Here is a 13680-nt window from a genome sequence, read left to right on the forward strand (position 1 = left end):
AAGATAATCGAACATGAAATGAAAAGACTCAGCCGCATGTATGAAGATCGAAATTACAGAAGTCATAGTAGTCGCCATTAAGTACTAGCTAGTGCTCAAATCACAAACTAACACATATATACATCGACATTTATTAATAGTTACACGAACTTACAACAAAGAAACATATATGAATTCCCAACAACTTGATCGATTAATAAGGCCTCTCACCAATAACATTCCCTGGAGGATAATAATTACAAGTCATGAACGAATCTCCACTGTCGCAAACAACACGAGCACACCCGATTCTCCTCGTACTTCCCCACACGATCTGTGTGTAATGTCCGCATTGCTGCCCTTCGACGCAACTATTGCTCCTGTAACTGTAGTACTTCTCTTCGTCCGCCCACGCCCGCACCGCATCCATCGGAGTCCAAGTCGAGCCACTTCCCCAATATACGTTCTCGCCTAACTTGAAACCATCCTCGGGGAACGAGTGAGCTAGTTTGCAATCTGCTTGTCTTTGTTGGGCCCACCACCTGGCGTAATTTGCCAGCTCGGAATCCCATATGAGCGGCAACTCCAACTTTCTTGCCCTTACCAAGTTGTGGCCGAACAAGAATTGTACTGATTCGCCAAGGCAATTCAAACAAAGTTGCTTTGAGATTTTGTAGATGGTTTCGTTGTTTGTTCTCGCGTCCGAGATGGTTTCGATGGTTGCGAGGATTATGAGTATAAAGAGGATATTTGGCTTCATATTTCTGATTCTTGGAAATTAAAGCTATAAGTTTGATGGTACTGGTGTGGATCGGAGCAAGCGTTTTCGGCTACTACAGATGCCTTATAGGTATATATTTTGAGAGGACATACATGAATGATTTTTTCTTGTCTTGCATGCAGTTATATAACAATTTTACAGATTATTCTTTAAGTACATTAATGGAAAACCTTAATTTTTACACACACAAACACACAAGTACGTAGTAGTGGATCGTCAAAGTTCTATAATTCAATACAAATTAAAAATGAATTGGAGTTGGGGAGAAATGGATGGAGCCATACATTTAATTTAATTTGCATGTAGTGGGGTCAAATCACACTAGTGTGTGTTGTTTTGGTAGAGTGGAATAATATTAACTTTTGTGCATGTTGTGTGGCAGCAATGGACAAAATATATCATTTAATTTGCAGACTCGTGACGACGTTTTTATGAACCCGTGAGCTTCATCCTATCCGGGACACCAAAACGTGGCACTTCGAACCACCGCCACTATGTCCATATCTAATTGGCCGAAACCATCTATATATATATATATATATATATAAAATTTGTATAATTAAAAAATGATAATAAATAAAACACATATATAACGATATAAATTGAAACAAACTCAAAAAAAAAAAAAAANATTAAATTAATTGCTCTCTCTCTTCTTTTTGCACTTACCCATGTGTAGTTTTTTAAGAGAAACCGGATGTCAAATCTATGATCTCAAATGCAATTTCAAGAAAAATAACAAACTTTTCAATTTAAGCTCTTAGCAATTTACAAATACTCAAAATAACAATTGTAGTAAGGTAGAATCTTTGTGAGTTTCAAAGAGATTAAAGAGATAAATAATGGTTATAAAATTTAAATCGTGATTAATATTAATATTTAATTTGACATACATGATCATTGACTCATTAACTTAAGAATAAATAATGTTAGAAAATTAAAAATAATAAAAATAAAAATAATATAGAATACAATTTTAATATATGTCTTATGATATTAAAATTTTAACATATGTCTATGAGGAGTCTGTCGATTTGTGTAGATGATTTTTGTTTTGTACAATTGGACAACTAAATTTAATTAAATAAATATTAATATATTTAATTTTTCAGGAACAATAGTTATATTGTAATGTACTGAAAATATAAATTTAATAGTAACCAATATAAATTAAATAAATAACGTAAATTAAATATGTAGAACCAAACGCTTGACGCTTTATCAAAATCTATAGCTGGTGATAACAGTTAACTCAAATCTTTTAAACTGCACGGCAACGCAAGTATCACGTTTAGATTGTTCTACTTCGTAAGGACAATTATTGTACCCAATAATCTCCTTCCTAATAATTGTACTCCCTGCAATCAATAAGAATCGAACTCGTGACATTGACTCTGATATCAATTGTAGGACCGATCGCTTGTCGCTTTGCCAAAAGTTATAACTTGTAGTAACGATGCAACTCAAATATTTTAAACCACATAACAGCACAAGCGTCCATTTTGACTACTCTACTCAGCACGGACATATATTGCACCCAATAAAATAGTAAACACATACAATACATAGACAAGTGAAGAGACAGATGTAAATTTAATAGTATCCAAATCATTACAAATCAATTTCTTTAACTCACATTCACATTAACAATAACAAATAATCATAAATCAAAAACTTAATGCATATACTCTCCTAATCAAAAACTTAATGTATATATATATTATCCTAACTAACTTATAAGCGTTTTATTATAAACCAATAAATTGTCATATAAATTAAATAAATATAAGCACTGAAATATTCTATTTACATTCTTTCAACTCAAATTTACACACATTTATTTGATTCAACAACAATTTGCACAGACCATTATTTGTTTATATTTGAATAACAAAAAGACAAAATCATGTTTTATAAGATAACCATATTCAACCGCACATATCAAATTTATTTTAATAATGAAGTCAATTTATTAAAAAAAAATAACAAAGGTGAATAAGCTCAAAATATATTATATTTTTTGGTTCAAATTAATTGTTTATTGAATTTGTTTAGTTAATGTTTGATTACATTTTTGTCAATATAAGTGTCATTATATATGTACATGAGAATAATTCTACAAATGCAAATAAATTATCATGACATTATTGTTATAATTAATTACTATTTGATACTATATAATTATGAGGATATTTAAATAAAATAGAATATATGAGAGAAATTAAAATAATTAATCATTCAACTTATTTTATTTATTATTAAAATTAGTGAAAAAAACTGATAAAAAAATTGATTAATTTTCCACATATCTCTTTCTCATTTTAGCAGTTTTACAAAAATATCTTTCTAGTATTGTATCAATAATAAAATGTATATATGTTGATGAACAGTTCATTTCATCGACACTTTTATAGGTACTCCTGATTCAAATTTATATTTTTATATTAATAATATTTAATTTCATAATTAAATTTTGAGTTTTAAAATATTATGTTTGTTTGTGAATTTATAAATTAATAATTTGTAAAAATAAATTTAAAAAAATTGATTAAATATAATTTTCTTTTCAACTCAATTCATTTATTTAATTTAAAATTAATAATGATGGTTTTAAATTTTTATTTTTTTATTTGTCAATATATTTAATTTAAAATTTATTTGAATGATTCTACATTCAAAGCATTCAGATACTTTATAACGAGTCTTTCATGTATATAATTTTTTTAAAAAATTTAATTATATTATAAATTTTTTTAATAATTCATTGATTTTATTCAGATGATAGTGAAATAGCTCAATAAATAACATAATTAATTTAATTTAGAATTTAAATGAAATTCCAATAAAATTATTAAAATGAGCCCAATAAATAACATAATTAATTTAATTTATACTTTAAATGAAAGCCCATGAAAAGACTTATTTTGCTACATACAAATTAAAAATATAAATATAACTCAACTTTATTTTCTCACGTCCGTTTATAATTGGAAAAATTTTCTATTATCCACACTTTTATAGGTATCTATAATGAAATAAAATAATTTTTTTTAAAAAAATAAATAGAATGGAATATGCCACGTTAAATAGTATCATGAAAGAAAGACAATGAGAAAAAGTAAAAAACACAAAACCATAATAGTAAAATGTCGTTAATTAGTATTAATTATTAATTAATTGACAAAATGTGAAAATACCATATGTATTACTTGATATTGAGAAGAAGTAAATATGTGAAGAGTAATTATGTTTTTTCGTAATTGAAAAACGTTTTCATCATCCACACTTTTATAAATACTAGCATGAAACAAGTGTGATGCTTACAAATACCAATATATAATAAAAATTAAAAAATTTAATTTTCTAAAAAAATTGAATCATTTTATTATTTATATGAGTTTAATCTCTTATCATATTATATGAATAAATTAATTAAAATCTTATATAACTTACTTGTAAACAAAGAAAAAAAACATATATAACTTATTTTCAAAATTGTTTCTCAAATTAAAATTTAAGCTGTTGATTTTTTGTTATATAATAATTGACAATGAGAATAATAATTAGATTGAATGAACTGAAACAAATTTTAAGAAATATATACATCCAAACACCACGTTAAAGCATAAATATTTTTTTGAATTTTTACTATCTTTTACAATCAAAATAAAAATTATATATGTATTACATTATAAATTTTCATATGGATAGTATAATATTATCTCACTTGAAAGAAAAATAGATGCAAATATATAATTTTTTTACAATCAAGTAATTTTCATATACATTAGTTAATGAAAAATTCTATATATATTTGTGTGTGTGTTTAGTTCTTATTTACGTATGTGCATTAGAAATTTCAAACTATTTGTTTTCGATTATTCATTTTTTAAATCAAATAGGTCACAATATTAAAATTTTGAAATCATTTGTTTTTTAAGTTCTATAGTTGTAGCATTATCAAATTTTATGCAATATTTCTGTCATTTACTTGAATCTGAATTTTTTTTTGTTATTATCGATTTTTTTCTTATTATTGAGAATCAGGCTCGTGTTTACTTTTAGACACTTAATGTCTAAATCTTAAACAATCTTAATAGATGTTTCAAATACCATTAAATTTTGTGTATTGAAATGATAAATTTGTCTAACATACTATATANAGGATAAAATATATAAACGTATTATAAAGATGTATTATTTGATAAAACTAATAGGAGTTATCTTTTATTTTTTGAAGTGATATAAATTGTTACAATCAATATATATTGCAGTAATAATTCATTAATTAAATCAATATATATTTTAATGATAATTCATTAATTATATATTAGATAGAATAAATATAAAATTTTGATATTCTATTTTTTTCCTTACAACAATTAGAATTTTACATATATTTTTATTGAGTTTTTAGATTTGTATTGACAAAGTGATCATTTTTATATTTTCATAATTGGAAAACAATGTTTATTATGATAGACGTCTTTATAGTTATATATATATATATATATAGAAAAATAGTAACATGATTTGATTATTTTTGTCCAACGCAGACAGTAGGAAATTAAAAGAACATAGTCCATGGGACCAAATAATATCTGTAGCGCCCAATTTTTAAAGCATGAATTTGCAAGTGTCATGTGCTTGGTCATTAATGCACATGGATCCTCTTGAATTTTGTCGATCCAACATTAAATGTATGGCCATTATGAAAGAATATCAGTGACGTGTTCTTAAATTTTAATCCGAGCAGTCGATTTGAGACTTATCGAAATTAAATCCCTGTTTTCGGGTACAAACTTATATAAGTAAGTCTTTTTTCGTATCGTTTCACAAATTTTTATATGTTATACAGATTAATTCTACCGATATTCATAATAAAAAGTAATACTCTTAGTATAAAAGTAATATTTTTTTATGAATGATCTAAATAAGAGATTCGACCTATGAAATTGATATGTGAGACTGTCTCACATAAATTTTTTGTGAACTTATATATGTTTGGATCCCCTAAAATCCTGTCTAAAATATTTTTGTGCAACACAATTAATGGAAATGTAGCAACACCATTTTCACTGAGAAAATGTCAAGGATCCATACATAAACATATCGATAGTCTATAATTTCATATATTAATAAATTACTTATAATATATATGTGGTTTTTAAAAAAAGAAAAAGGAAAAAATATAATTAGTAAGGCCTCTGGCCGATATAATTACCGGGAGGATCATAATTGCAAGTCATGAAAACACCTCTGCCACCATAACAAACCACTCTAGCACACCCAAGTCTCCTGGTGTTCCTCCACACTATCTGAGTGTAATGCCCGCACTGCTGACCATACACACAAGAATTTGACCAGTAGTCGTACTCACGTGCCTCGTCCACCCAAGACTGGGCAGCCTGATCCGGCGTCCACTCGACTCCGCTGCCCCAGAAGATGTTCTCCCCGTACGGGCCGTGCGAGTGCTCCAATGCACAATCCACTTGCCTTTGGTACGCGTACCACTCCGCGTATCGTGCCACGTTCCAGTCCCATTGCAATGGCGCCAATCCCACCTCGGATCGGGCCGAGTTTTGCAGGTACAAGAATTGTTGGATTTCATCTTGGCATGTGACAACATTGTTGTCTAGATCAGTGAAGAGGAGGAGAAAGACGAGAATGAAAGTAATATAGCGTGGCTTCATTTGTTCTTTTTCGGGTGTTGGAAATTTGGAAGTGGATACTAAATTTTATATCCCCTCGTATCCGTAGATCGGCGTGAAATTAATAGAGTAGTTGGATTATGCTGGTGGTTTAGAGTAAGGTTGTCATCCATGTGCTATAAATGATAGCCACAACACTAGAAAGTGCGCATTTTTTCTTCCCCAAAACAGTCATGATGAGATGGGTAAAGTATACTCAAATTGTTTCAATTTTATTAAAATACTACCACATGTTGTTTTGCCAATGTGATTTAATTTTTTTCCTTAAAAATAATCTTGTAAGAACGAAAATTAACAAGTTGAGCTATTGCAATCTTGAATTTTGATATGTTTTGTGCTTTCTTGGTATAGAGATTCGTAGGCAACAATCCAAGTAATCTCACAAGTAGTAGTTGTAACTCTCCAGATTCGATGACTATCATATTGTACCAAGACGGATCTTTTCAGCTTGCTTATGCCATCACTCGCACGCCATCCTAGAAAACTTCCCAAGGGTCCCATCCCAGAATTGCCCCAAGTTAAGTTCGTTTAACTTTGGAGTTCTTATATGATGAGCTACAGAAAAGAAGATGCACCTTCTTGATATGAGTAGTACATATCAAATCTTTTAAGCTCTCCTCAACTGCACAGTCTCATACTTGAACATTTTTGGAATCCCTTTCCTTCCGGTGTAAGATCGGTTCATTCATATTCTCTTCGCCTAAAAGCCTGCCAGGAGCCGCTCATTGTTCGTGCAACCTCATGGCATCGGCGATCACCCCGTCCTCTTCGACCCCGAGCCTCACAGTAGTAGTCATGGCTGGAAAAAGATCTCTGAGTCATTAGGCACGACGCCCGATCAGAATCGCAGTAAGCATCAATGGATCAAATACTTCTCTAATTGTCAAGATTTCACTTCATAATAAGCTCAGTCACACCACAAATAGTGGTTTGAACGAACACCACATTTATGTAACACGTTTGATTATATCACACCAACAAATTGAAAATCTTGGAATTTGATGTATAAATAAATCATTACAGATTATTAAGTATGATGCGATCCGGGCGAAATGAGTGAGCCGGGTCGGGTGCTCCATCGGATCTGTTATCAGAATGATGAAGGAAATAAAAGCAATGTAGATATCTGAATCAGAAGCTTCTTTCCCGGGCAGAGAGGATTTCCTGCACCCAAGAAGATAACCACGTGAATGGGTGCCGAATGGGCGTCCGACGTAGCCACTCCAATATTTAAGTCGGTGAATGATTCAAGTCCAGAAACAATGTAACCAAGTAATGGTTATGATATTGGTGTGTAAAGAGGATAATAAATGAGAGTATTCAATGTGAGTTAATATCTGAATTCCCCCCTCTCATGCAAATAAAGAACCTGATATTTATATTAGAGATTGCAATGATGACCTCGTTCCTTGCGCTGATCATTATTTATAATAGGGTGACTGATTATACTCTATATTCTGACATGTCAAATCATATACTAGTCACATCCAGCCCACTTAATTTTGTCAACCATTTATGTTATTGTCAGAGATAGGTTGGCTGTGCATGCTCTACCAAGTTGACGCCTTTAAATGCTTTACTCATATCGAGGTGACCGAGCAGAATGCTTATCGGGCGATTATAGAAGAGCTCAGGCATTCCACGTCTTGGGGAAATCATGTCCCGGGTGGTCCAATGGCTCGACCCATTGACTGATTGCTCACTTTGTGATTTCCTTAAGTTGTGCTCCCTTCGTTTCGAGCAATTATATAACTCAGATTCTTAACCCATCTTGTCATACTATCGGCCTGGGAGCATATTATCCTGACCCGGGCACTACTCATGGCCCATGAAGTCTCAGGGCCTATTCATAACCCGGGACGTCTAGAGACATCAAAGTATGACAAAATTGGTTGGTTATAAAACAGTATAGACATATTGAAATATAATCCTATAACGAGAACCTCTAACATCATCCAGACTTTTATAATTTTACGTTCTTTTTTCCCTACTTTCCTATTATTATTATTACTATAATCTCAGTCATTAAAATATATATGAGTCTCCATCGATTTATTTTAATTGGAAAGAGTCTGATTTTTTAAATTTGGTCAAAAGAGTGACTTAGAAGGCGAGATGTTCTTTACACATATTTGTTAAAATAAAATTAAAAAATAACATCATATTTTGACCGAATACAAATTCGAATCATGTGTTTTTGCACAATATAACACATTATGACTACATTACGTCATATTTAATTGGATATTTACGCAAATCATTATATATATATTTATATTTAGGTCGAATTTTTCATATTTGGGTCGAATATTTCACATTTGGGTTAAGTCTGGGTCGATTTTTTCATATCTGGGTCGAGTTGTTCATATATGGGTCAATTTTTTCACGTTTGAGCCGACTTTCACATTTTTGTCAATGTTTTCATATTTGGGTAGAATTTTACACAACTGGAGTGGAGTTTGGGATGAAGTTTTGGGGTAGATTTTTATGTTTGAGGTAAAATTTTTATTTTGATTAATTTAAACTTTTATTTTTATTTGCACAATAATAAAATTAGGACGACTGTCTTTTTTCAATTTAGAATTTAATTGACTCACAATTACCTCATTTCCCCAGTTTTATTGTATATATCACTTTCTTTAGTGATTTTAAATCAAATTTGAAAGTTTTGAATTATCAAAATCTTATCAATTTATGTAAGGTCTCGACATTTAAATATATCAAATCAAACATTGATATTAAACACTTTATCCCAAAAAAACCATGAATTTCGATTATATTTTTATTGTTCACAATGAAACAATATATGAAATCTTAAATCCATATCTATGTATTTACAAAATTGTTATAAGAAGTAGAATTAATTTCAAACTCATTCATTATTAGATGAATTTGAATATATCGTAATTAACATGAAATATTATATAAAAATGAAAATTGTTGATATGATGTTTATGGTTTTTAATCTCTAAACCATAAAAAGACATTTAAACATATTTAAAATATATAAATTTGAAATTCATTTACTCAAACACAAGTATTAAACAGAAGTCATTATGTATGTTTCATGGTATATGTATATAAATGTATTATTATTTAAAAAGCACAAATCTCATATCCAAATTACTATATTAAATATATGTATAATTGTATTATTTAATGTGCAAATTTTGTAACAAAAAAAGAAAATGCTAATTGTCTCAATCATTGTCAATAAAAAAAAAAAATCGAGAGCCGATGTAAAAGAAGGACTGGCTTCCCGTCTCCGAAATCTTTTCAAGATTAAATTTTTTTGGGTATGTTTTGACTTCCATGACCATCATCTCGAGGATCCCTTTCCAGCCCTTTACTCCAAAAACGAAACCCGATTCAAAATTTGTATTTACCAGTGCTGGGCTGAGTTTCTTTCGAGTGGGTGTCCCGAAGAACAGGGAGCTTTATAGATTGTTGTGGGTGGATGACAGTGGAGAAATGGGATGGATTAAGAGATTGGGAAGTGGTTGGTTCGTGGGGTGCTGTTCCGAGAAGGATAGGACGGTAGAAATAGAGACGGTAGATGGCGGTGAAGATGTTTTTGATGCGGCGGCGGCGGCGGCGGCGGAACCCATGGCAAAGCCTGATCATCTTGTTATCATGGTTAATGGCCTGATTGGAAGGTATAATTAGGATGATTATGCTTGTGATTTTTGTTTATATATGATTAAGCAGATGGAATTAGCTGAATGGCTTCCTAGGCAGAAATGGTATACAATTTTATATAGCTTGTATAATGGTTCAATTGTTTGCAGTTTAAACTTTGTATTTTGTTGCTTGATTTTTTTCCAGTTTTTAATAAATTGTGTTTTCCACACACCTTCAGCTCAGAAGATTGGAAGTATGCTGCTGAGCAATTTGTGATGCAATTTCCTCATAAAGTTATTGTTCATCGTAAGTAATGTATTTGCTTGATTTTTCTTGAATAAAACAGGCTATTGTGATTCTGTGAAACATAATTTCTATGTTAGACCTAAACTTTCTGCTCACATTTATCATTTATGTCAGAACTCAGAAGAATAATATATTTTTCCACATCTGTTTTGTTGCAGGTAGCGAGTGCAATTCATCAACATTGACTTTTGATGGTGTTGACAGAATGGGTGAAAGGCTAGCCGAAGAGGTACTTTGGTAATATCAAACCCGCCCTTCTTTCTTCCCATAAAAATAGCTGGTTAAGATCAATATTCATCGGCTGAATAATTAATACAATTCTGACTACATAACCCAGGTGATTGATGTTATCCGTCGTTGGCATGGAGTTCGCAAAATTTCATTTGTTGCTCACTCCTTGGGTGGACTCGTTGCACGGTATGCTATTGGTAGGTTATATGAACTTTCAGCCAAAACTGGATCCACAAAATTTCCTGGATATGGCTCACATGAGGAAATAAATCTTTCCTCTCAACACCGTAACCAGATTGGAGGGCTGGAACCCATGAACTTTATAACATTTGCAACCCCACATTTGGGTTCAAGATGGCATAAACAGGTGAATGTTGATCTCTCTATTTCCATTGAATCAATGACACTTATATTTACCACATATTCTTAAACTTACAGCGGTTTATTTTCAAAAACACGAGTAAATAGGCTCACAACCACAACTCTCACTTGTCTTCTTTACCCTTTGTACTTCCTAAGCTCCCATTCCTTTGTGGTCTTCCTTTCTTGGAGAAAAGCGCGTCACAAACAGCACACTGGATTGCAGGGAGATCAGGAAAGCATCTATTTCTCACGGATCAAGACGATGGTAGACCTCCACTTCTGCTGCGGATGGTCAACGACTCTGATGATATCCATTTCATGTCAGTGTAGATCACCAGGTTACCGATTACTTAAATTTTTTGAAACGTAAAACAGTCGTTTTAGTTTGGTGACACTTCGTTTGTCAATACTTACAGGTCAGCTTTACGCTCTTTTAAGCGCCGTGTTGCATATGCCAATGCAAACTATGACCGTATCCTTCACCGGCATTGATGGAACAACAAGGTGGACATGGATTGTTGTTCACTTGGCGTTTAATTAATCAGTTTAAATATGTAACCATTTATTTTGTTTTCAGTTTACATTTGTAACCATTTATTTTGTTTTACTTGAGTGTGAAAATGCTCCATATTCCGATTTAAACCCTGTCCATCAGGGTCATAATATTTTATTTAACCAAAAAAGATGTTCTATCAACTTGCACAATTAATTAATGTTTGCCTTCATGGATACCTAAGATGTGGTGGGGTGGCGAACTTCATCAATTCGCCGTCAAGATGAACTTCCGAAGGTTGGTTTCTGTTTTTTTTCCGCATATCAAACTCTTTTCTGTTCTCTAATAAAGTTAGATGAAGTGGGTAATTTTTCGAATTTTCTTTTATACAGTCAAATCATCTTGTTAGTGATACGAAGTATCCGCATATCATATACGTTGAACAGAGAATGACTGAAAATGAACCTAGTAAAGCATCCTCTGCAATTGGGACGCAAGTTATTGACTTGGAAGGTTTGTTCCATTTGCTTGCAATGGCAAGCTATTGTAGCTGAGTTGTTTTTGGCTCATTGAATATATTTATTTTGTTCTGCTTTTATGAACTGGTTAGAAACAAATGGTTGCACCTAAGTCAATGATAGATAGAATTAATTAGTAGCAAGGTTACTTGTGTCGAAATTCTCCAGTCTCTTGTCACACCACACCTCATTGACCCGGTGCGTGACATCATCTGTATCACATAAGAAAATGGAGAAGAATTATTTCAAAATGTCGGTTCCTGAAAAATAAGATGCAATCGTGGACAGAAGCTCACATATTCGTTCTGATTTAGTTGACATGAATTTCATTCACTTTTTTTTAGAGGAGATGATTAGAGGACTTAATCAAGTTTCTTGGGAGCGCATTGATGTAAGCTTTCACAAAAGCAGACAAAGATATGTTGCACATAATACGATCCAGGTATGTCTACCACCATGCCATATTCTTTCAGAATAGGGACCTGTTTATTTTTCTCAAAGTATCAATTGTTATGGAGTTCTATACACGGTGCAATAACGTTTAGCAGTGAAGTGTTGTTATGATCTTAAAATATTAACACAGAAAAATAAATGAATTTACACAAAGATTGATAAACCTTGAGTTTTCCCTCTGTACAAGTAAACATTCCCTAGCATAAGTGAGTAAAACTTCACTCAGAATATAAAAACTGAATGACATAACAAACACACTTCTCACATTTCATGCCCCTCTATCACGTGCAAAACCCTCTCTCTCTCCCTCTTTGCTTCTAGATCCATCCATTACTATTTTGTGATTACCCGGCCCATTAAATCCCTTAAGCTCCTGGCGTATGACAGTTTTCGATGCAAAGAATGACGACTAAGAATTGAGAACTACGGAAACTTCACAGCGGGCTTCTTGTTATCGACAATCACATGGCAAATCACTTCCATGATTCAAACTTTAACAAGATTCAGACGTTCTATACTCACAGCTGTGCGTAAAATATGAAGTCCCCGATATGATATTTTAATCTGCACCATCTACAGCTGGCCTTCATCTTATATTGAAAACAAACACTCCTTTAGAACTAATTAGTTAGCTGGACTGCACAGTTGTTTAAGAGAACACTACACAATACCAGAAAATTTGCGTGAAACAACCACACAAACATCTTGCCCGAAGATGCTTTTATTAGGACAGCATTTCATGCTCGTGATCTATATTTGACCTATGAAACATAAGAAGAATTCTCCGAGAACTCTCTTGGTATAGCCTAAAATTAGTTTTATTTACTAAATTTCATTAGCTTCTTTTCTCTTTACTTATATATTTTTTTCAAAAAAGGATTTCTTGTGATGTTTGTATTCCTGCTGCGGGTTCAGGTTAAAAGCTACTGGTTGAATTCTGATGGTGCTGATGTGGTTCAGCATATGATAGATTGCTTCCTTCTCTAGCTGCACGACCATGCATTCGGATACACTATAGCTAGACCAAAGAAGTATGAAAATTATTTCTTGCTCTATGGAATTTCATAATTCTCTAATTGTAAGTAAGGTGACAGAATTATAGATACACGTGAGATTCTGTAATGTAATGTAAGCCACCTCCATTGTTGTTTGCTTCCAATCTTTAAGCGAGATAGACTTTGTCTTTCCAATGATCATATATATCATATCAACTCTACTTATTTA

The 13680-nt window shown here is 31.9% G+C and overlaps 3 protein-coding genes across 3 annotated transcripts; 1 reads left to right on the plus strand and 2 right to left on the minus strand.

Annotated features, from left to right (window-relative positions):
* Positions 1-9: 9 nt before the first annotated feature.
* On the minus strand, positions 10-885 carry LOC140976593 (pathogenesis-related protein PR-1). Its single transcript, XM_073440834.1, has one exon. The coding sequence runs from the start codon at positions 737-739 to the stop codon at positions 194-196; it is 546 nt and encodes a 181-aa protein (XP_073296935.1). The 5' UTR covers positions 740-885; the 3' UTR covers positions 10-193.
* A 4921-nt stretch (positions 886-5806) lies between these two features.
* On the minus strand, positions 5807-6667 carry LOC140977507 (pathogenesis-related protein PR-1-like). The gene has a single exon (XM_073442248.1). The coding sequence runs from the start codon at positions 6451-6453 to the stop codon at positions 5956-5958; it is 498 nt and encodes a 165-aa protein (XP_073298349.1). The 5' UTR covers positions 6454-6667; the 3' UTR covers positions 5807-5955.
* Positions 6668-9666: 2999 nt separating this feature from the next.
* On the plus strand, positions 9667-13680 carry LOC140976362 (uncharacterized). Its single transcript, XM_073440467.1, has 10 exons — positions 9667-10127; positions 10331-10398; positions 10557-10627; positions 10736-10996; positions 11149-11312; positions 11409-11464; positions 11730-11782; positions 11878-11998; positions 12348-12445; positions 13372-13680. The coding sequence occupies exons 1-10, from the start codon at positions 9784-9786 to the stop codon at positions 13441-13443; spliced, it is 1308 nt and encodes a 435-aa protein (XP_073296568.1). The 5' UTR covers positions 9667-9783; the 3' UTR covers positions 13444-13680.

The sequence above is a fragment of the Primulina huaijiensis genome, chromosome 5, assembly GCF_012295235.1.
Source record: "Primulina huaijiensis isolate GDHJ02 chromosome 5, ASM1229523v2, whole genome shotgun sequence".
NCBI lineage: Eukaryota > Viridiplantae > Streptophyta > Magnoliopsida > Lamiales > Gesneriaceae > Primulina > Primulina huaijiensis.

Excerpts from the sequence above, each read along its gene's own strand:
- LOC140976362 (XM_073440467.1), top strand. The coding sequence starts at position 9,784 with ATGACCATCATCTCGAGGATCCCTTTCCAGCCCTTTACTCCAAAAACG. Across the intron at positions 11,313-11,408 it reads TCTGATGATATCCATTTCAT|GTCAGCTTTACGCTCTTTTA; the intron begins GTCAGTGTAGAT and ends CAATACTTACAG. Across the intron at positions 12,446-13,371 it reads TTGCACATAATACGATCCAG|GTTAAAAGCTACTGGTTGAA; the intron begins GTATGTCTACCA and ends CTGCGGGTTCAG.
- LOC140977507 (XM_073442248.1), bottom strand. The coding sequence starts at position 6,453 with ATGAAGCCACGCTATATTACTTTCATTCTCGTCTTTCTCCTCCTCTTC.
- LOC140976593 (XM_073440834.1), bottom strand. The coding sequence starts at position 739 with ATGAAGCCAAATATCCTCTTTATACTCATAATCCTCGCAACCATCGAA.